At 38.0% G+C, this 24,872-nt stretch overlaps 2 protein-coding genes across 16 annotated transcripts in view; one reads left to right on the top strand and one right to left on the bottom strand.

Annotated features, from left to right (window-relative positions):
- Nucleotides 1-638: 638 nt before the first annotated feature.
- mfap3l (microfibril associated protein 3 like) lies at nucleotides 639-12,456 on the top strand. 4 transcript variants are annotated; one of them, XM_079605390.1, is made up of 3 exons: nucleotides 639-1,012; nucleotides 1,917-2,314; nucleotides 11,038-12,456. In XM_079605390.1, the coding sequence occupies exons 2-3, from the start codon at nucleotides 2,035-2,037 to the stop codon at nucleotides 11,931-11,933; spliced, it is 1,176 nt and encodes a 391-aa protein (XP_079461516.1). In that variant the 5' UTR covers nucleotides 639-1,012; nucleotides 1,917-2,034; the 3' UTR covers nucleotides 11,934-12,456. The 4 variants fall into 4 exon arrangements, with proteins under 4 accessions (XP_079461516.1, XP_079461518.1, XP_079461517.1 ...); XM_079605392.1 differs by having other exon boundaries at nucleotides 641-883; XM_079605391.1 differs by having other exon boundaries at nucleotides 759-1,035.
- Nucleotides 12,457-20,216: 7,760 nt separating this feature from the next.
- The window catches only part of clcn3 (chloride channel 3), a 65,017-nt gene continuing 60,361 nt past the window's right edge, over nucleotides 20,217-24,872 (bottom strand). For 10 of the 12 annotated variants that reach the window (XM_079605364.1, XM_079605357.1, XM_079605365.1 and 7 more), the window contains one exon: nucleotides 20,217-22,772. In XM_079605364.1, coding sequence (XP_079461490.1) covers nucleotides 22,682-22,772 — 91 coding nt within the window. In that variant the 3' untranslated portion in view covers nucleotides 20,217-22,681. Of the gene's footprint in view, nucleotides 22,773-24,775; nucleotides 24,822-24,872 lie in introns of all 12 variants that reach the window. The other 2 variants (XM_079605367.1, XM_079605359.1) reach the window with 1 other exon arrangement.

Consider the following 24,872-nt stretch of genomic DNA (forward strand, 5'->3'; position numbering starts at 1 on the left):
TTTTAATGGTTTAACACACTGGTTATAATAAATGATCAGTGCTGTAAAGTGGTTTGACATTGATCAACAAGGCCAGTTAATACATAATCAGGATTTATTAAGCCTGAATCTGCAGCGTGACAGGTTGTGATGCACATTACCATATTATTTTCACATTAGCTTCCCTATTTAGGCTGGATTTTTATAATATTAAAAACAATAACATGAGCACCAAATACAGGTAAAACTAGATATGTGTACAAGGGGACAGCAAATACAGTGGATGTTGTAATTTGAAATACTATGGCAATAATTGATTACCAGTGTTGGTGAAAATTACTTTTAAAAGTAATGTTACAATATTGCATTACTCCCTGAAAGAGTAACTAATTCCATTAAGTTAGTTACTTTTTATAGAAAGCAACATGTAAAATAAAGTGTAACACCATATGCATGCATTATGGTATTTACATAGTTCATAAGTACAGTAATACCCAACTTAATTTTTTAAGTTAAAAAATTAAGGACAAAGTAATAGCTTTATTAATTATGCAATACAACATTTAATAAACCAATTTGACCAGCAAAAAATGTAGGCTATCATAGTGTTTATTGGTTTCTTAGCATTTCTATATACTACTGTCACTGCTTTAGCTACCACAGTACATGCAAGATATCATGCAACAAAACCAGTTAACTGTGAGGAAATAAACCAAACTGGGTGACGACGTCAGCTCAAATTCACAACAAATTACAGGAAAAACTAGGTCAACTCGGTCAAAAAGAAAAAAAGATGGAGGAGGAATAGAAAGGCGATATGCACAGAAGATAGGAGGGGTTAAAGACCAAACATTACGCGTTACTCTGTCATATTTCAGTAGGCAGTAGGCTACATTAATTTTGGGTACGTGAATTTCTCAAACGATTATTGGGTCACAACTTAAACCAAACCCACAAAACACCTCAAATGAGCTTCGGCACGTCCACATTTCAGGACGAACATCGAGAGATAAAAGCGGCGGAACAACATGGTGTAAGTGTTACGCTGTTGATCGGGTAAATATCGCTGTGTTTGTGGCCGTTGTGCGAAATGTAACAAAAGGAAACGCGACTGTTTTCGGCTAAAGTTATTATGCTAGCGGCATATTCGGCCATGTAAACTGCGACTGCGTTTTTACATTCGCGTGATTTAACCGTAGACGGTTGTATTTTTCTTTTATCTTCATGTTGAATGGTGAGATTAAAGCAAATGAATGTGGGGGAAAAATGTATTTTTATGCGTCTTCCTTAGCGGATGGTGACTAGTCATATGACTAGCCGCAGTTAGCTCGAGCTGATTTTGCAGCACATTTGAACGTGTCGAATATGATTTAGACATTAAAACGGTGCGAATATCACTAAGTTACGTGTAAACTCAAGTCTTGTCTTGACGTTTAGTGGTGTGTATTTGAATGTTTTGTAAACGTATAGATTTGTTGGACGTAACGTTACGTTAGAAGCGTTTAAAATGACATCAGGCTAATAGCACAAGTATGCGGATCACGATTTGATTTAACGTTAGTATTGTCATACTAAGCCGTTATTTGTGCCCATTTTTAAAATAAACAAGTTAATTTATCTTAATTTCCTCTAAATTAGTAATATTGAGATTGCAGATGGTTTGAATGTACATTGGATTGGATATGTGAAGTGTTTTAATTAGCATAAAATTAAATGCCTATATTTGACTTTTAACCCATTAATATGATGATTTCTGCATCAGAAAATATGAGTCAGTTCTTGTTTTAGCACGTCTTGTTTTGATAAGAGATCAGATCGACGAGGAGGAGGAGTCACAGGTTTTGTGTGCACAACTTGAGTTAAAAGCCCTCATGTCATTCTGACAAACCAAATGCATTTTTAAATGTGTTGTTCCTCTTTTTATTTTGTCTTTCCAGTGATGCATCTGCAGGAAATCTCACGCACGCCGGTGTTTTGTGCTCTCCATGACTGTAACATGAGGACCGGTGGAGAATGATATCTTATCTCTACTGTTGTTACTGAAAGCCAGAGAAAATGAAGAGGGTGAACGGATACGTGATCATTTATTTAGTGTCCATGATTAGTTTTAGTGTGGCAGGGCCTTTGAACATCTCTGCGGTGGATGAAGATGGACGAGAGAACGGGACGGAGGCAAATGGTAACGGCACGGTTCCCCTGGTGCTCACCAAAATAAACCAGATCATCGCCCGGGAGGGAAACTGTGCTTTAATTGACTGTAATATCACCGGTGACCCTTTCCCAAATGTCCAGTGGTTCAACTCGCACGGACACCTGCTCGACACACAGATAAGTGGTACGTTTACTGTAAAAACACCTTCAGACACCAATGCATTGTCTTGTATCACTAGGCCTACACCTGGTCACTTCATTCATTTGATGACTTTAATCTATCCCTGCAGAATGGATATAAGTCCAGGCGTTTTAGGAAAAAAGGGTGAACAAATTGCAACAGAATCAAACTCAACTGATTTTGTATCCTCAATATGTCCTGAGGAAAAAAAAAAGCCCCGAAGAATCCCATTAGGGGAAAGACCCAAATATATCCTATTCATACGACTATTCATTATTTTTCTCACATGAATAGGGTTAAAAATGTAACCTTTAGATATCACCATCAAAATTACTGAGTTGATTACTTGTATCAAGACAAACGGTGCATAATCTAATTACAGATGTGCTAATTTGCATAAATACCACAGCAGATCTAAACATTGGATACAGCCAGGAGAAAATGTCTTGTTGAACCTTGTTGACATATTACAGTAAAAGACTAAATGTTAAGGTCTGAATTGAACCCATTTAGGTTACCCATGAGCATAAATTATGCTCATGAGACATTTTCTCCTGGCTGTATCCAATGTTTCGATCTGCTGTGGTATTTATGCAAATTAGCACATCTGTAATTAGATTATGCACCGTTTGTCCATGTTAACAAACAATTAAAAAAAACTTGTAATAAATTTTTTGTTTGTCTTGATATAAGTAATCAACTCAGTAATTTTGATGTTGATATCTAAAGGTAAAATTTTTTTACCCTATTCATGTGAAAAAAATAATGAATAGGATATATTTGGGTCTTTTTCTGAACTTTCCCCTAATGGGATTCTTCGGGGCTTTTTTCCCCTTACTCAGGACATATTTGAGGATACAAAATCAGTTGAGTTTGATTCTGTTGCAATTTGTTCACGGTTGACCCCCATTTTGGCTTAAAACGCCTGGACTATATAAATCGGATCTATTCCTGCACTATATGCACATGTAATAGAATTGACTTCCATTATGATTCACCAAATGGCAGGGTTTCAGTTTTGTTATTGCTCTGCCCCAGTGTGAAGACCTCCTGTGTTATAAGTCTATGAGTATGTACAACAAAAATGGGTTAAAATGGGCTCACCCAGGCGGCATTTATTTTAATCCAGTTAAAACGGTAATATTACAGTTTAAAATAATTGTAATATTCTATGTTAATCTATTGTAAATGTTGAATTTTCACAGTTTCATATTTTTGTGGAAACTGTGATGCAGTATTCTTTGAAAAACAAAGAAATTCAATTTAAAATTGAAATCTTTTGTACATTATAAATATATTTTACTGTCAGTGTCATTAACGGACAAGTGGATATTTTGAAGGGGCAAGTGAGAGAATTTTACTTTACCTTTAACTTTACTTGCCTGACTGGACAAGTAGCCCGATTAAAACATTAATAACAACAACAAAAATAACTATAGAATCACCAAAACACGAGTAGCCTGATTTTATTACATTAAAGGGATAGTTCACTTTGAAATAAAATGTTGGTATGTTTTAGCTTACCTGAAGTGCATCCAAGATGTAGGTGTCTTTGTCTCCGCAGTAGTTTCAATTTTGATATTTTTAGGTCAAACCGTTCCTGTCTGTCAGTCATATAATGCAGGTCTATAGGTACTGTCTCCAAAAGCATGCAGAGAAAAGTCCAAATTGAAAAATTCCCCATCGTAAGTGCACATTGATGGCCTGTATATGTATATATGAAATTTTAATATATGATGCTGTTAGGCAACATCACACGACATCACAAGAGTGCTGTTTTCCTTAATAACATCACGATTGAAAATGTGACGCTGATTTCAAGCTTCAAGTTTGTTTTTATCTATATAGCACATTTAAAAACGGCAAACATGGCTGACCAAAGTGCAGAACAAAACATGCGATAAAGGGAACAGGGCAAACCACACGTTCATGACAGAAGCTCACACTGATAACAGCTAAGGGGAAAAAAGGTAGTTTTTAAGAGCAGATTTAAAGACTGTGCCGATCCGATGTAAAGCGGATAGCGACGGCTCTAGGCTATCTCCTCTACGCTTTAATCGTGATCTGGGGACAGATAAAAGTCTCTTATCATCACCAGACCTCAGATTTTATGTGGGAGTGTATGGACAGAGCAGCTCAGACAAATAACATGACCTACTTGTTTATTGAACTGTTGTATGAAATCTAAGTCACTTACATTTTTAGGCACAATATTGACTGTTTTTGTTCTGTTTCATGAACAAAGATCACGGCCGAAACATTGCACATTTCACAGCAACACTCAGCCGTGTTTTTATAACCGAATCATTTAGCGTTTTTAACGAATCGGTTGAGTCAAAGATTCAAAGATTCATTCATAAACCACTGCCTTATTCCTGAACGAATCGGCCGTTTGAACGAATCATTTGAATGTCTTAAAGGATTAGTTCACTTTTAAAAAAAACTTTTGCTGATAATTTACTCACCCCGATGTCATCCAAGATGTCCATGTCTTTCTTTCTTCAGTCGAAAAGAAATTAAGGTTTTTGATGAAAAAATTTCTCCATATAATGGACGTCAATGGGGACCAAATGGTTCAAGGTACGTCGTGTAATACGCAATTACGTTGAAAAGGTCACGCTTCACAGAGTCCGTGTTTACAAATGTGCGGAAGGAGGACCATATACACATATTCAAACGTCTTTGTGTCAGTTTATCGTTTAAAATGCCTATTTCGTGTGCGTATCCTGGGTGTTGTAATATTAAAAAGCCTAAAAGAAAATTTTCTTCAGGACGGAAATGTTTGAGTTTTCATAGAAGCGTGACCTTTTCAACGTAACTGCGTATTACGTGACGTCACGAACACGCATCACAGAACAGAGCGAGGCGAGCATTTGTGTTTATAAACGTAAACTTTTTTATTTATTTTTGAAATGAGCGATCGTTTCACTAGATAAGAGCCTTATTCATCGTCTGGTGTCGTTTAAAGCCCTTTGAAGCGGCGCTGACACTGTCATCTGGACCTTGAACCGTTTGGTCGCCAGTGAAGTACATTATATGGAGAAATGTTTTCATCAAAAACCTTCATTTCTTTTCGACTGAAGAAAGAAAGACATGGACATCTTGGATGACATCGGGGTGAGTAAATTATCAGCAAAAGTTTTTTTAAAAGTGAACTAATCCTTTAACGAGTGAAAAAGTCATTGAGTCACTCGCCCGTTTAGTATTATGTTTAAAAGTATTATTCTTTCTAACGTTTCTTATTTGTATTTATTTAAAAAAAAATATTTAAAACAATCTCATAACTTTATTAAATGCAGTTGTAATTTTTCAGTGTAAATTATTCAATTTGATTGGTAACAGCCCTATAGTGTCTCATTCATTACTCTAATTTAATGATCAAATGTAAGAATTTGACATGAACGATGATGCATGCATTTAATAAGATTGGGAGGGAAATGCCCTTAATAAAGGTCAAATAAACGCCCTGGGAGTAAAAATAACAAATATGCAGATTTAAATACATCAAAGCTGATAAGAATAATACTTCAGAAAACATTTTATTTACATCACAAAAAAAAATCCTATTTTCTCCGATTTGCTTGAAGGATAAACGCATGACAACCCTGCTGTCACTTTTGATCAACTTATCACATAATACATAAATATATATTTCTTAAAAACATTTGACTGATCATGAACTTTTGAACGGTAGTGTTAATAAATGCAAAAACAACTGAAGACGGACATATTTGCATGAGATATTTTTAAATGAGCAGTTTGCAGACGCAACGCAAACCTTTTGTTTTTGCTGCGTCTGCATATTCATAATGAAACCACGGCGATCAACAACTAGACTTCCAGTGGTTTTATTGAAAATGCAAATGCCTTCACTGCAAAAAAGCTTTTGTGCTGATTTTAGAGATGTTTTAAATGTAAAAGTTCATTTATTTCAGTAATTCAACTTAAAAGGTGAAACTAATATATTATATAGACTCATTACATGCAAAGTGAGATATTTCAAGCCTTTATTTGTTATAATTTTGATGTTTATGGCTTACAGCTTATGAAAACCTTTTCACAATATTCTAATTTTGAATTTGGTGGTTTCATAAACTTTTGAAGATTTTGTGCTGATTTTAGAGCCGTTTTAAACGTATATAAACACTCTTAGTTTTGGGAATGACCACCGTGGATATTTTCCATAATTTATTACATCCTCTCTTGAGATTTGAGATTAATCCGTTATGCAATGATTTGATCTTTTAATCTGCTGATATAAAACGTGAGTCTGTAATTCCCAGCTGTAGTATAAGTGATGTTTGGAGGATTACTGATGGTGTGTGTGCTGAACATACTAGCAGGGTTTTTACCAGAAGTGACATGGAAACATCTTTGCTTTTCATTTGGGTGTGTGTCGGTGTGAAGAATTCGTGTGAACTAAAGACTGTTTGACATGTTTTGTCTTGCCCAGCATGACATTGCATTCTCGAAACCTTCCATGTTTAAAATAAGAGTATCTTGCACCCAGCGCAATTGACTTTGTACGCCGACGCATGTATCATTCCTATTCGCTCCGTGCACAAAATGGCGACCGTTGAAGTTTGAACCATAGACAGTATATAAACTGGACACAGCGACCCCATAGGTTTCAACGGAGAAATAGCGTGCCGCACGAGTGCTATTTTTAGACCGCAAGGCCGCGTGACGTCAACAACGTAAACCGGAAGGGGGTCAACATAGAAGCGCGCTCGCTTATGATTCATGCTAGTACTGCTTGTTTTCTGCCGGTTATCCCTCAAATAAGAACATGCCGAGTAAACACTGCTGCTATGGAACTTGCAGAAACGACTCCAGACACTATGACCGTCCACATATGAAGGATGTATTCTTTATTCGTTTCCCGAAGCCAAAAACCCAGAGGGATAAATGTGAACGATGGGTAAACTTGTGCGGACGTCCAAAAGACCAGTTCAATGCCAGCAACGTGAAACCATTCACCTTCATATGTTGTAAACTTAGATTTGATATGAATTAAAAATTAAGTGTTGTTGGTTGTGACCAAGTAGCATTAGCGATCGCTAAACAAAAAATAAATACATTAATAATAATAAGGTAACACTTTACAATACGGGTGCACTAATCTGCATTAATTCATGCTTAACTAATGCACAGATAATCATGTGTTAATGTATGACTCATGAGGAACTAAACCATTAATTAATGATTACTGCATCAGCAACTAATAAAGATTCTAAATGATTAATAGATTAAGTAATATATGAATTGTTATTAATTAAATGTGTGATAATGTATTAATTCCTTAAGAACTTATTTTATTAACTAAAAGTTTAAATGAATGTGTTAATTACCACAGTTGGTCAAAGTCATGTACTTCAACTTCCAGTTGCCTCCTTTAATTAATTACTACTTAATCTTAATCATTTAGAATCTTTATTAGTTGCTGATGCAGTAATCATTAATTAATGGTTTAGTTCCTCATGAGTCATACATTAACACATGATTATCTGTGCATTAGTTAAGCATGAATTAATGCAGATTAGTGCACGGTCCGTATTGTAAAGTGTTACCAATAATAATATAAATTACCCCCAACAACTGTCAGACGTAAGACAACCAGAGGACATAGTATATATGACAGACAGGACATAGGTTGGTAAAATATAGCTTGTTGAAACTGCAAAATGTCACTGTCAGTGGCGTAAGGCGATGTTTTTTTGGGGAGAAATTCTGTCGATAACAATCTACCTCTGGATCAGGTCGGCTCTTTTTCCCGTCTTTTTCAGCCCTCTACACTCAAGCCATCTCTTCAATTGAATATATATGTTCTTTTACTTCTATACCAGTGAATTTGGCACCGGGGACATCATTTTCAGGACAGAGTTAGCAGGTTTAGCTCAGTAGACATCTCGTCCGTAAACTGTTTACATGCGTCTAGCATGAGTGACACGCGCGAGTTTGACCCCCATAGCAACCGTCGCTAGCTTCATGAATATTAATGAGAAAAGGTGACGTATATCGTGCGGTACGCTATTAGAAGCACTCACTTCCTGATCGCCAGGCGAACTGCGCAGGCTCAAACTGAGCTTGACGACGTAGATGTGACGTGAGCAACCTGTAGGTCTTCTAGTAGCTGTGCCGAGAGAAATCTGAATCATTCCCTTCCGAATCTCGCAGAGACGGAGAGCGTGGGTATAATTTGCTGTCCATGAGCTAGCAACGGGAGCAACTTTATCACTCTCTATGGGCTTCTCTCTTGACTTTATGCCTCCACGTCCTCCCGATTGCTTGCGAGCTTCTCTGCCTGTCCATACGGTAATTTTTCGACTTGTGCGACAGAGTCGCTCGGGTATGACGCAATCGTTAGCCTATTTTTACAAAAACTGCTTCTACGGGGCCATAACGTAAGATACAATAGTCTATTTAGATTTCATATTATTGACTTTACTTGCTGACTATTAGTCTGTTTAAAGATCAAATGATTTTACTTTGTTTACATAATTGCTGAATTGTGTTGATCTCATGTTTCTTCCAGTAAGAAATGCATTGGCAGACTGGTGCCAAAAATTTAGTTATTGATATGGAGTTAATAAATTCCCGCAGCACTTTAAACACTTGTGCATTATGTATGATCGCCGTTGGACCGGGTGGAAGGTTAAAGGATTGGAGATCAGTTTGTCTGTTTTCTACACAAATAAGCCAGAAACTGATCCTGTATCAGTGTCCGTATGTAAATATGGATTATGCAAAGTCTATTAATCGTGGCCACAGTATCCATGAATCCACGTTTTGTACTTTCATCTCTAGAGCATTGGGTTTACTAAGTGTGACAACTTAACAACTACGTTCTTGAATTGTTTGCACCAAACCTGAGATTTTTTTTTTGCCAGTTTCACTTTAGTTTGCAACCTCCTTTATCAGCTCACCACGTTTTCTTCTGTTGTTGTAACGTCAAGATGTTTGTCTTGCATCATCAAAGTATTACATCTGATGCATGTTACCTGGAAAAACAGGAAGCACTTGATTGTGATCTGGCAAACTGTAATGTGATTGGTTGCCGTTTATAAAAACTCCTGGGACTGGGAGTCATGGTGCAATGCTGTTTTTTACACGTTTACGAGATACTGGGATGTTACGTCCCTAAACTGGCTGAGGGCATGAGGGAACACAACATAAAATGAAAGAAATGATTTCCCTGATCTTTTGACCCTGGTAGACGTGATCAATGTGCTGGTGCAAAAAGAAAACAAGAACAAAGTGAGTTTAAATTGAGAAAAGAAAGATTTTTATTCACAATAAAGTGCTCAAAAGAGAGAGAGACAAAAGAAAAACACACACACAAATACCATTCACAGGGAGTAGGAACCTGAGCGGGGCTAAAAAAACAAACATTTGAACTACAACCCCTTCCCAATAAAGTACGAACACAAGAAGAAAATACAAATACAGCAAACTAAATAAAGTCTTCGGCTTTCAACACGCCCTGCCTAAGTCTATACTAATCAAGAAAACTCAAAACATCCAATAATAGCACCCGCTCCTGTATTAACAACGCTAGGTGTTGTGAGATGAAGGTCACATGACACGCTTCCCTGTTCACATGACTACTCCCCGCCAGGTCGGTTGTTAGACAATAGGAGAAAATAACTGAAAAATAAAGATTAAAAGTTTCAACTTAATACAAACACAACAAACCACTGGGAGAAAAAAAAAACTATTGGCTCAAAACAAATATCATACACTGAAAAGGCAAACAATGAATCAAAAACAAGACTCGCCACAGCGTGACATAACAACAGAGTCCGCTCCCTCCTTCTCTCTCTCTCTCTTCCGGTATGCATCATCCTTATAACAGGGACGCCCATTCAGGTGTACACGTCGCATATGCATGCATGCATTAACCAGATGTGGGTGGATGTGATCAGTGGCGTGTGACAGTCACTCCTACTTGCCACTTTTGGCAGGTTACATTTTATAATGTAGGGCCTATTATATAAATAAAGAAAATTTATGGCCTATTAAAAAAATAAATAATTAAGTGCAATGTGGTGTTGTCAATTCTCTCACAGTACTATATTGAGTTATTTTTCGCTGCTTATTGAGCTTAAACAGTCAAACACACACAATAATGTCAAAATGCCAGTCTTGGCGAGTATTGCAGTCAGTTATGCTTTAAGTGAAAGTCAACAGTTGAGAGAGAACTTGTGTAACAGTATGAGTCGGTGCATTAGCTCTTAAAGTGATTATTTATGATTAATTATGAGCTGGTGAGCTAAAAAGTTCATGACACACACAAACAAACACAAAATTATTAAATAAATACTTGCGTAGTTGAATTTGGAGTTTTATTTGTAAATAATGCAATGAAACGTGACGAATTGTGGGGACATCATTTATATACAGGCTGTCATGCGAATAAATTATGAACACATGTAGAAACGAGAGAACAAATTAAATATAATAAAAACTATGTATGCTTTTTCCTGTGGGCTTTTTGTTTTTGTTGTGTAATCAAATTTGTATGGTCATTAAAAACAAACATCCCTTTTGGCCACTACTTTTGGGTTTGCAAATTTTATTTTATTTTTTACATCTTAATAACACTTGGATTTTAGGATTTCACTGAAGTTCAAGATATGCTTTTAGTGAACAGATTAGACCTTCCATGATCTCCAGTATGTGATTTTTTCTTCTTCTTCTTCTTCTTCTTCTTCTCTCTCTCTCAGATGGTAAATGGTGGCTTCTGGACAATGGCATCCTCAACATCACCAGCATCACGTTTGCAGACCGTGGCAAATACACCTGCGTGGCCTCCAATGCGTTCGGCAAGGCCAACTGCACCGTGACGCTGCGCGTGGTCTTCACCAACGGAGATATGGGTGTGTACTATATGGTGGTGTGTCTGGTGACGTTCACCATCATAATGATTCTCAACATCACTCGCCTTTGCATGATGAGCAGCCATCTGAAGAAAACCGAGAAGGCCATCAACGACTTTTTCCGAACGGAAGGTGCAGAAAAGCTTCAAAAGGCCTTTGAGATCGCCAAGCGTATTCCTATCATCACCTCGGCCAAAACGCTGGAGCTGGCGAAGGTCACGCAGTTCAAGACCATGGAGTTCGCGCGCTACATAGAGGAGTTAGCGCGTAGCATCCCGCTCCCGCCGCTGATCATGAACTGCCGCACCTTCATGGAGGAGATCCTCGAGGTCGTCGGCGTGGAGGAAATGAGACACACGTTCGTCCGACAAGCACCCGAGCTTCACGAAGGCCCCGGCGGTGTGGTCGTCAGCACTTCCAGGGACGTTTTCTCAATCTTGCACGAGAGAGAGCGAGCGAGGGAGAGGGAACGCAGCGAGTCTCCGGCCGCGGACTCGGACGACGCGTCGCTTCACGAGCAGCCTCGACACATGGCCATTCAGGTTTCCATTCATCCGCCGCTAGCCGACGCTGGATGCTGTAACATGGAGGCTCCGCCTGTTCCTGAAGTGGTTTCTCCACCGCCTGTCGATCAGCTGCCTTTGGAGGCGGAGTCTGAAGAAAAGGAAATCAAGGCGGAGTCTGTCGAAGAGGAGGGCGTTACGACGCAGAACACCCAAGTCATTTACGAAAGCCATGTGTAATATCTTAAACTAAGGGTAATGTGCTCGCTATGCATTCTCTTGGGGAAAGAAAAAAGGTCAAGATTTGATTTTCTTAGTTGCATTTGTGTTAGCGTGAATCTCTCAAAACGTAAAAAAAAAAAAAAATGTCAGGGTCGTATTTCGCCGTTGAATCAATCGAAAAAAGAGAAAATGCATTTTGCTGAAAGAAAATAAAGCTTTTACATTGTGACTCATTTCAGGTTAGCAATTTAAACCCGCTATTGTAATGCAATAAATGTTGCTCTCATTACTGGATATTTCAAATATAGACCTCATGCTTGTGTTTGTAACAACTGAATTTATAATGCTGATTTCAGTTAAAAAACTGAATTATTGTCAGTGCTGTATTGCAATAAGTATATAAATCAAAGTGTGTTTGTATTACTGTAATGAGATTTTCTTCTTCTTTTTTGCATTACAGTAAAGATCATTTAGGGACTAAATTAGCTTAAAATTCTCGTCACAATCCCAAAAAATTATTACCGTTCTCAAAAATGTAATTTTCCGTTTTGAAAAAAAAAAAAACGTCTCTTTTGATTTGGGGTGAAATATAACCTTGTCACTTCTTTTGAATTTGACTTGTTAAATTATTCTTCCCGATGACAATGAATTCTCATGCTGAATGTATTTTGAGGCAAAGTTCTCGGTTTATTTTAGAAAGTCCTGTTTTGCCCATGATTATTTCTGTCCTGCGTAGTAGTTAACAGAAACTACACATCTTAGTCTTAATCTGCAGACGGGAAGTAGTTTTACTGTTGGATGTAGTTGCAGATTATCTATTTCATGAATGAATGAGAACGGACGACTGATTAATACAGAAAAACACACACGCACCATTTGAGGCTGAAGTGCATTTTCCATTTAATAGAAATCAAACACTTTTCAAGAGCGATGATTTCGCTCCCTCTTATAATGCATGAAGAATGCATGTCAATCTTTTCCCAATGCTGGACTTGGAGAGCCTAAACCTTTGTTTGTGTAAACGTGTCAGCTGTGTGTGTGTGTGTTATCTATCCTTCGTGTCATGTTGGCCAGGTAAATGGCATTGACACCTTGATTAACATTGAGATTTTGAGGCGTTCTGTTCAGTTGAGTTTCCACTGGAGTCCTTGTACTGTTACTGTAATTATTAAACATAGTATTATTACTTCACTAGTAGTACTACAGTAAGTGTGTTAGTCTCAAATGCACAGCTTGGTTTCTTCTTTTCTTAAGAGTAAAACTGTTGCGTGTTTGGTTTATTTTAAGCTCTTCATAACAGAGTCTTGATAATGTTTAATCTCCTTTAAACCTGTAGTTTTGCTTCTTAAAAACAAGGCTCACCTCTTAGTTTCAGTGCAAACGTGTTAGTTCGAGTTCTTCAATGTTGCTGACCTTGCTTTGTTCGACCTCTAAAGCCAGAGCGACCTGTGTGTGTGTGTCCAATGCACTGATGCTAACATCTAGCTATCAGGTTAAGCACTAGTCATTACGAATGTTCCTGGTCAGGATTGTCAGAGGAATCGATGGCCATGATACTCTTCAAACGCTGTTTAGTGAAATAAAGCTGCTGTGTACCAATGATGTTCTGTGTGTTTGCCTTCATTCGGGTGAGGAGGGAAACTCTTTTGATAAGCTTTTGTATCATCCACATTTCTTTCTTCATAACGCTTGCTGATCTCAGTGCCTTGCAGATCGCTTTATTTTCTCTGGAGAGCTTTAAAGATCCTTGCCTCACAAATACATTTTTGTTGTCTAGTGTTTTTATTTTTTTATTATTCCACTCAAAACGTTTTGAATTATATTGACTAAGTAGATTGTGTTTTAGTGTTCAAATAAAAGGTTTTCAGTTAAATGGTGTTAGATATATTATATGCTACTGTTAAAATGCATGAATAAAATGCTATAGATATTTGCTGAATATCTCCTCCATCTTGTGCTCATTGATTTGCATATGAAGATGTCTGATTTTAAGGTGCAAAATGAAAAATTACTAATTATTCACTTGACCTCATGTTGGACCAAATCTGTATCATGATTATTTTTTGAAACCTTGGAACACTAGTAGATGTTTTTTTTTTTTTTTTTTTTTTAATGTATTTGATTAATTTAGGTCATTTTATTTTTATAAAATGATTGCAGTAATAATGTAACAGTGCAGGGCTGCAGTCATATTGCATACCATTTGTAAGAGTATAATAATAATAATTGTGCAACTGTTTACTCATTAGTATAGAGCAGTGATATAAATCACTCAAAATATGCAATATAATGTTATATGTATTGTAATTGTATGTAAATGTAAAACTTCTGTTGAAATGCTGTTAAGCGTTCGCTCATAAAGCAATATTAATGACTTTTATGAAAATAATTAGATAAGATTATATTTCAAAATATATAGTTGGAAGATCGATTGGGCAACTACTTGGGTCATGTGACTTATTTTGAATTCACAACGGCGATTATGTATTGTCTCAAGTGAATTACCAAATGGTATAGAAAACAAGTCAATAAATTTAGGGCAAAACGTGATCATGAATTCATCCGCGATTGACTTGTTTCTCCAGCTGTCCTCTTCAAATGATATTTGTGCTTATTTTCTTGTTCATGTCATCATGGAGGATGTCGTTTTAGAGGATGAAGTACATTAGTTAATACATTTTGGTTCTAGATATTAAGAAGCAATTATATGCATGTGTTAACCATTCACAAGATCAGGAGTTAAAGGTTGTGTAGGTAAGAATTGTCTAAAGAACTTTTTTTCAAATTGGCTTAAACTGTCTTTATATACCAATACATAATTAAAATGTAAGTACTTTGAAAAAGAGAGTATAAAAATTGAGTGACTATAGTGTATTTAATCTTCAAAAAACACAGCTCATTAATTCCTACCGGGACGAAACAAGTGATTGGCTTGCGCGACTGTCACTCTCCGTCGCCATGACTACCGCCGCTATTACTGGCTCTGCCCACGTGCCCGCAGTCGCGCACCCGTTTTTAGGTGGGAGTGAATGGAATTAATGAGCTGTTTATTGAAGATTAAATACACTAGAGTCACTCAGTTTTTTATACTCTCTATTTCAGAGTACTTGCATTTTAATTATGTATTGGTATATAAAGACAGTTTAAACAAATTTGAATAAAAGTTTTTTTTAGACAATTCTGACCTACCCTACCTTTAACTGCCCTGTTTTACAAGCTGTAATCCAAGTCTCTGGTGTCCCTGTCTGAAGTTTCAGCTCAAAGCTGCTCTTCGCGCCGTTTCCAGAAGAGGGCGGCGCCTTTACAGCTCGTGCTTCAGAAACTCCGGCAACAACACAACTGGAGAATCTCAAGAAGCCATGCAGGGAGTGTGTCATATATGTTTGAACCGGAGTTGGACACTGATGGAGAGACATTAGAGAGGAGAGAGGAAGAAGTTGCTTTAAGAACGCAACAGGACATTTCTGAACCGCAAGTTGAATTTATGTAGTTGTTAACTTTATTCAACTTATCGATTAGCACGATCATCTATAAATTGTATTGTTGTACAGGTGCTCATGTGGGAAGTGTAGTATGATGTTGGACTTAAAATATGGACGTAGTGTCTGTGACGTCACCCGTAGGTTTCTGAAGAGCATTTTTGAAGCCCAAAGTGGGCGGAGCCAGCCGTCGCCATCTTGGCCGTCACTCTCGGATAACCAAAAATAGGCAAAGGGGCGATTAGCTGAGGTGAGGTGACGCTAACACTCAAGTGGCCACGCCCTTATTTATGCAGAACTTTAAGCTTAATAAAATTTTAACAGATGAGTTATAAAAAAATAATTCACCCCCTCACAGTCGTCACGAAGGGCAAAATTAGCTATATAGACCAAAACCACTTTATGTACCAGGCTGTAAACAATTTTTTCCTGCTGTAAAGTTGGCCATTTTAATATGGGGTTCTGTGGGATTGAGTCTCTTTTGCAGCCGGTCTCTAGTGGCCAGTCCATGAACTGCAGTTTAAGTCTCTTCTGTGTTTTATTCAAGAGAGAGACCAGAAGGTTGCCGCTTGGTATCGGCTCACCTTTCAGAATCAACTTTTGTGCAAATCCAGCGTTGAACTGACCCTCATTTCTGAGGTCCAGCGTAAAATGATTCGCACAAACATAAGACTTTACCTTCTTTCTTCGGCACATGACTCCTTCATAAATGAAATTCAGTGGGTCAGATGCCAGAAGTGTATGGAGACTCTTATGTTCAATGGTACATCCAATAACAGAAGATTTGTAATGTTAATGTGATGCAGACATGATATCAGTGGGTCCTATAGCAAATATATAATCGTCACCAGTCATGGGCGGGACTTTCCATGCTATAATCAAATTTGGGGAAATCTGGAACAGCATATTTTCAGACACTGCTTCTGATTATATATGCGGATTATATATATATAAAAAAGGAGTGGGTGGATTTTACCAGTATAAAGCAGGTTGTTTACACTGTGGACACATAAGTAAAAGTGAATTTTGCATAATTGGTCCCCTATAAAGGATCTCAGTGTGGCAAAGTTTTGAATAGCTGAAAGCCTTGGGCGCAATGAACACATGCATACGGGAGAGAAACCATACTTTTCAGTATACGGGTAGAGTTTTGGTCTGAGGCCTGGCTCCTAATAAGTGCTAGAAGTGTGTGTGTGTGTGTGGGGGGCGTCTGGCCAAGAGCCCATTCAAGGCCATTTCCAATTTTTCCAAATCGAAGCACCAATCACAAGCGTTGAGGCGGGCTTTACATGATGACGATCGCGCTGATTGGTTTTAGGTCTTATCCAATCAAGAGCCTAAGTCCCTCCTCTTCCGGTGGGCCACCATGGGACCTTATTTCGGAAAAATATTGTATGGTAGTCAATGGCGAGAGACAACAAATATTTTGATCCCGTTTGAATTGTGCCCTGAATTACACATGATGTTTGTCAATTTAATAGATACATTTTAAAGTCAAGAAAGTCGCAGTTTGATGTAAAACCGTTGAGGTATAAGACTGTGAATATAAGTAATTACAAAGACTTCAAACCCAAAAGGCGCACATGTGACGTCATACCTTTTCAACCAATGAATGAAGCTAACTTTACTGAAGCTAACGTTACTGAAGCTAACTTTACTGAAGCTAACTTTACTGAAGCTAACTTTACTGAAGCTAACTTTACTGAAGCTAACTTTACTGAAGCTAACGTTACTGAAGCTAACTTACCTGAAGCTAACTTTACTGAAGCTAACTTTACTGAAGCTAACTCTACTGAAGCTAACTTTACTGAAGCTAACGTTACTGAAGCTAACTTTACTGAAGCTAACGTTACTGAAGCTAACTTTACTGAAGCTAACGTCTGTCATATTTTCTATAATCTTACGTTATAATCGTAACGTAACGCCGTGATGCCAGACTGCACACACACGAGCAACGGTGACGTATAGTTCGAGATGAGAGATGAAGTTCATTGATGCGATTTCCACATAAAACTAAACGTTACTCTTCTGTTTTATGACAAACTGCGACTTTCTTGACTTTCATAATTATCTTTTAAATTGACAAACATCATATGTGTAATCCAGGCCACAGTTCGGACGGAATAAAAAGATAAGTTTTTCCCATTGAGTACCATGCATATTTTTTCCGAAATAAGGTCCCATGAGCCGGAAGCGGAGGGGCGGGACTTATGCTCTCTATTGCGCCCAGAGGCATTTGAGCGACGTCCGTTGTTGTATTTGTTCATTTTCCTTTGGAAATGGGCTGTGAATGTGAACCTTGCCCAGACCCACTCTCAGTTACGACTGAGAAGCGTCTGGTGTTAACCAGGCTAATAGCGAGGGATTTATAAGCAATTTTTTGTTTGCAGGCCGTCATTTTTGACCTGGAACACCACAAGTGTTATAGGTTGGTTTTTTTAATGCTTTTATTTTGTATACAATGGCACAAAGTCACACTTAGTGTTCCCAGTCAAAAATGGCAGGCCTACAAAAAATAGCTAAAAACACCTTGTTTTCTTTTAATTAGGACAGGATTTGTTTTTAACTTTGAAACTGATTTTAACCCTTTAACCTTGAAGGGTTAAACAAATCATAGTTGAGAAAGACAGCATGTTTGCATGTGGTAACATTTCCATCTGCAGTTCCACCTGCAAAAACACTGCGATCGACCATTTACATGTTCAGAGAGCAAAACATTTGCAGATGAAAAGAGGCTGAAAGCTCTTCTGAAAACCCAACGAGTGAAAGAGGTTTCCTCTGGGAACACAAATACACACAGGAAAAGTCCCTTTGTACACAATGTGGAGAATGACACAGGCTTAGTCAACTCTATACACATTACACACACACACACACACACACACACACACACACACACACACACACAGTTGATTACCACAGATGCATTTAAAACAAACATCGGAGAGGACAATCATTCAAATGAAAGCTGATTATTATAAATTATGACTTTACTTTCATTTCATGAATTGCAACCTAATTCACAAACGGAGTTAAAAAAAAATTGCTTTCACACCACCTCTGCTTTATGAAAAATTTTAAATTTGCATTTCCTGGAAAACAGACATCACATGCAAGCAAGCATAGCCTACATCAAACACTTTATACGGCTTATGAATGCAATACATTACAAGGTGAACGTTTACTATTCAATTTGACAAAGTAGTCAAACTGATAAAAGTATTTGTTCATTCATATCCAAGATGAGAATCTGATATTTCCATAACATCCATTCTGTAATGAGAATTAAAACGAGCTGCTGGTCTTAAAAGTAAACAGTACTCAAATAGAAGAGAAACCAGTTAAAAACGTGATGTTTTTGTGTCTCATCACACAGTGTGTGTCCCCTTGCGAACCTTTACGCCGTTCTCTCGCATTGTAGCTACAGTTTGAATGTGTGTGCGTGTGAACCGAGTCACTGTGTCCTCGGGCAGGAAAGTCTGGCGCTGCTGCTAATGACCTGTGCAACCACAGGAGAAACCATACATGTGTTCCCAGTGCGCACTGCGTACAACCTCTCGGCGCTGTGCAAATTCACCACTTATACATGGATTATGAGAACTTTACTATAGATTACAATTCAATATGTGCAAAGTTTGGCTTTTGTGTTCCCACTTTCATGACCATAGAGGTTAGAGACCATACAGTTGCCCCAAACGTGCATGACAACACATTTTAACCAGTACTAATGTTTACATAACTCTATAATATAGGCATGCTGATGCTTTTTATATTAATATACTACTACTATGTTTACTACTAGTAGGCTAATTAATTACTCATATGGGTGTAGTTGGAAGAACAATTTTTAAGAGAAAGGGTACGTTGCCTCCGCAAAGTGCATTAAAATCGTTTAATGCACAAATAGCCATTGATTATCCCGTTTATACCATGGTAATTTTCCAGCATTGACAACTTTAAGCTGTTATTGATGTTAGCAGCGCAATATTGGACCGGAAGGGTAAAATTAACGGTTATTTTCCGTCAAGCTTGTTAGATCTAGCATTCTGCCCGCAGAGATAAAGTAGTGCGTAATATTACATTTATTTGATGAATTATGACGGAATATTTGAATTATATATATAATGAGAGAGAGAGAGAGAGAGAGAGAGAGAGAGAGAGAGAGAGAGAGAGAGAGAGAGAGAGAGAGAGAGAGAGAGAGAGAGAGAGAGAGAGAGATGAGCGTACCTGCTTCGGTTCATGCTGTGAGTTTCAAAATGGTGCTGTAACCCCCTCGTTGCTGAGAAATATAATGTAGATATACAGCAGCGAAGCTATTTTTTTATTAAAAGTCACGGGGGAGCGTTAATAAGTTTTTGTGTCCCTTAATGTTTCTGTGAGAGTGAAGCGCATTAATATCACGGTGATTCGACTGACTTGGAACTTCCTGTGCACTGAACGGTTTATTGCACACATTCCAGCCAATCAGAATCGAGTATTCAGACAGACTGTGGTATAAATAGTTTTAGTTATTAAATTAAACATTACATTTTCGTTGCCACAGTCATCATCACCAAACTGAACTTTTCAAAACATGTTTCTGAAACACTACACATCTGCATCTGAGCAAAGTCTTTAGTCAAATATGTAACGTAAAACATTACAAAAGCAAAATTAACTTCTTGTGACATCTCATTTAATGAACGTTGAAGCTGATGGATCTCATACTCCCTGACTGGAATACATGCGTTCAACTTTGATTCAAGGAGACATGAGACCTCGATGTCCGTCATCGCCATACGCGGTCTGAGAAAGCAATGCAGTGCAAACACAGGATCCACACTTCATTTAAAACAATTTAATCTTTACATATTTGTCTTTTAATGTACAATCAAATCATCAATCATACGTAAAATTCTCCATATTGTACAACTCTAGCACTAGTATAAATTAAAAAAATGAGATCAATATATAACAATTTGTTTTCTTCATTGATAAACAGAGGAACATCAAGGGTTAATGAGAACACAGAGGCCCCGCCCACACCTAACACATCAATCAGAGGGGAAGGGTCACCATGGGAAGAAAGCAAGAGGACATAACTTCACCAAATCTGTAACAAGACAACACTTCGGCCTTGTTTTGGAAAAATGACATGCTAATATGCAATTTCAAAATGTAATTTCAGGACAACAGATGATGTAGTGCAACTGGTAGGTTAGAGTATGCAGTTAGACAGAGAGCACGGGGCACAGCAATGGTTATTACCACGAGAGTCAAAATTTGCGCAAAACTGTGCCATGTATTTCCTGAAACACAAACTGGAGGAGCCAACAGCAGTGATCACACATGAGCTAGAGCTCGATTCCTAACAGTCACATCTCACCATCATCGCTTCACCAGTGCCAGTAAGAAACTGTGCAGTCGTGCCCGAATCCCAAGGGTTTGGCATCTCCAAAAACATTCCAGTTGGTTTAGAAGTAGCATGTATTTACATGTTGTTTTATATTCTCAATAATAATAAAATAAATAATATTTAGCATAATGAAGCCTGCTTTTTGGACCACTTATGTCATATGCATTTTGACATTGACAATCTGGCACATTAGAGACAGTTAATTTATGTACACAATTTATGCGCAGATCATTGATCCGATCGATGGTTATTTTACTTTCAGTAATAAGAACAAGATTTTCTTGCACTACAGTGAAGAGACTTTGTGGGTAAAATATGCTTTACTGTCATGAAAATTGGTCAAAATGCAAAATAATCTCAAAACAGGTTCATTGTTTTTATGCAAAATGCATTTTTTTTTTCACGTTTTCATTTTGGGATGAAATATATGGAGGCTTGTTTTCGCCACAGAAAAAAAAAAAGGTAATTGCAATTACTAATATCTATAAACTCGCAATTCTGAGAAAAAAGTGTTTTCCTCTCGGGAATGGGACTTTATAACTCGCAAGTGTGAGAAAAAAGTCAGAATTACAAGAAAAAAGGGCGGATTTGCAAGATGTAAACTTGCAATTGCGAGAAAAAAAAGGCAGAATTGTGAGATTAAAAACTCAGAATTACATTTTTACATTTTTAATTCAGTGGCAGAAACAAGTTTCCATAGAAATACGACGATTTCTTTCTGAGCATATATATATATATATATAATTTGTATGTTATCGTTTAATTTCAGGGCCTTCAGACATTTGATTAGTTATGAAAGGATGAACAGCAGTAGAGACCATTATAATCACAATAATGAACATACAGAGAATAGTGATTTTTTAACTGCACTGGAGCCAACATTTACCAATTTGAACATTAATGCTTGTTTGCAAACTTAAAAAACAGTTGGTCAAGTTACATTTTCTTTTATTTTCAAACTATTAAGAGTTAGTTGCGAAATACATTTAAATATAGTAGCCAGGATAGCAGCTGTAAAAGAAAAGTATTTGTTTTTCATTCCCAGGAACCAAAAGCACAGACCTTCATAAGCGTGGGCACTCGAAGACCTCGGCTGGCTCATTACCTGCAGTCCCGTTGCACTTTAGACTGGCCGTCGCAGTGTCGAGGATGAAGACGATGGATGAAGACGACTCGTGTTCTCCTCCAACGTCCGTTCGCTAGGTAGCGCAAAACCTACGTTTGCATTTTTTGATCATCTCGCAATATTGAACACTCATAAAAACCACTTGCATTGGCGACGTATCCACACGAACATCTCTTCGGCTTCACAGCGTCAGATCCCGACTGGAATGTAGTGGTGCGTTCGAACACGATCTCTTTCCCGAATCTCTCTCGCTCTCTCACACACACACACACACACACACACACATACACACACTACAAGTAAACAATGCTGTAGAGTCCATTTTGGGGTGTTTTGGTGAGGGGTCACGGCGGTGAAGGTCCCTCCTCGCATTTCGAGCGGTTCATCTTGACCGTTCACCTCACTAGGACACGTTTTCTCAGGCTGGAGGTCAAATAAGCGGGACCCGAAGGCGGAAGTTAAGGTGTCTTGACCACGGGTGGATGTTTTTTTTAGCATGCGCGTGTGAGAGTTAGTGTTAGCGTTTAAAGAAAGTTCCTCCGAGACTTGAGCTTTTCCCAAAACTCGAGTTTTTTTCCAAGCAGCTTCCTCGAAAGTGTCCTCCTGGAGTCTTGTGCAAGTAACCAGAGCATGTGACCAGGTTTGGGTCCCATCTGGCGCAGTGTTTACAGGGGCGGTTTAGGGGCGTGTGGTCAGAGAGATGAGTTGTCCAGTAAACGGACCTCCTCTTCGCTCTCATCTTCCTCGTTTCGGGAAGAGGAGGATGCTAGTTGAACATTATGGACTCGGGATCTTGGTTTGCCATCTGGGCCATGTGACGGAGGATATCTTTTTTTGTAATAACACCAAGGAGGCGCCTATAAAGAGAGAGAGAAAGAGGTAGAGCAATTTACCATGTGCATTTTTGACAAGTGCGGAGAGAACTGACATCTTGTTCTGTTGCCAAGTTTTACAGGAAGAGCCCAATGAGATTTGTGCACAAGACGGCTTGAACTGGCGTTCTGACCCAGAATCAAATCTTTGCTCTAATTTGTGACGACGACTCTTGGCAACAGACAGCTGACAGTCTCTGGTTAGAGGAAGGGCAGAGAGTGTGGAAGATTATGCCGTGTTACGCTACGTTATCTCTATGAGCCGACAGCACCTACACAGTGAGAAGCAAGTGTTGCGAAACAGAAGAAGTGAAACCGAGTGAGTGAACGCCTCCATCTCATCCACACACTCTGGCCTTGGCGAACAAGAAAGTGAAGTTCATTTTCCAACACAAAATCAAGAGCATATTTAAAAGGATGCACAGATATTGTGCACTTTATTAGTTCACAGTGTTGGGGAACGTCACTTGAAAAGCACCATTGCAATGTGACTTTTCTAGGTTTGTGTTATTCATAATAATATCAGCAAATAAAGTCAGTTTTGCAGTGTTAGATCACTCATTTGCAGCAAAGACAACGTGTCGTGTTCAATGTAACTGCGTTACAATACTCCTACTAAAGTATTACTTTATTAAAAAAGCAATTCATTATTTTGTCTGTACTTATGTACAGGAATGATTTATGTAAAAGCGTTTAAAAGTAGCTTGGACATTATAGTGTAAATTTTAAAAAGTAACGCAATATTTGGTGTAATTAACAGCCTGTTACTTCTAAAACAATGTGATTATGTAACATGTTTTTTGTAACACTTTACCTGCAACTGTTTCTCTAAATTAATAATGTGCCCGTAAACAAACACTGTTAAACGCCTAGATCTCAAAAGAGAAATCAGACAGTGGCATTACAGTAGATGTCACGTTACTCAAAGTATTAAAAACATTACAAAATGTAAACATTACTAAGAAGTATTCAGAACAAATATTTACACTACATTGTTACCTTTATACTGCTTTTGTAATTTAAGTGCTGTAAATGTGTACAAATAATTTGGACATTATAAAGTAAATTTAAAAAAGTAACGATACTTTGCGTAACTGACAGCCAGTTACTTCTAAAACAATGTGATTATGTAACGCTTTCCCTGCAATACGGTTTCTCTAAATGAATAACATTAATTTCTCTTGATAAACTTATGAAATATAGGCGTTCAACAGACAAAGGGACATTACATTAGGTGTTACATTACTCAAAATATTAAAACAAATGACTAAATGTAGTAAAACATTATAAAATGTAATAAACATTAGTACTAAAAAACCCAGATAAACTACACCACATTGTTACTTTTCCACTGCTTTTGTATGTTTATTAGTGTAAAAGTGCATAAAAATAACTTGAATTTAAAAAAGTAACTCGATACTTTCAGAAGTACCCGGCTGCTAGTCACACATTGTGATTGTGTGACGTGTTATTAGTAACGCTTTACCTCCAACACTGCTTTTTTCTCTCCAGATGGATACGGTATCTGCACGCAAACACTACTTTCTCTTGATTAACTTTCGAAATGTGTCCGTTCAACACATTTTACTTTAAATACGCTCTTGATTTTGCTTTGGAAAAAAGGGAATTAAGCTTGATGACAGATTGTATCACAGATAAAAAGGTGTGACAATTTTGACGAGAGCCGGAAATGCGAGAATCCATCCAAACCAGAGGCATAAAACGCTCGTGAAACGATTGTCAAACCTTTGTGAAATGCTTGTGAAATGTCTGCGGACAGGAAGAAAGTGAAAATCAGGACAGGGTGTGACTTGAGACGGGTGAGGACTTTCGGGTTTAGGGGACAGGTACTGCTGACTACACACTACAGGAACTGCTAAGAGTCACATGGTAATAACACAGCATCCCAGTAACAGCTACTGTGTCTACAAAGATGAAGAGATGCTGGTGAGTGAGAAAATAGTCCGCTGCACACGACAGTTACTCGCCAATCGTGTCGGGGCGGAGCTGCGCGAGGGGTCAGATGTCATCGATCTGTAGCCCAGCGGACGCAGACCAGGCAACCCCCGGGAGGAATTTAGCAAT

This window comes from Phoxinus phoxinus (assembly GCF_949152265.1).
Source record: "Phoxinus phoxinus genome assembly, chromosome: 2".
Lineage (NCBI taxonomy): Eukaryota > Metazoa > Chordata > Actinopteri > Cypriniformes > Leuciscidae > Phoxinus > Phoxinus phoxinus.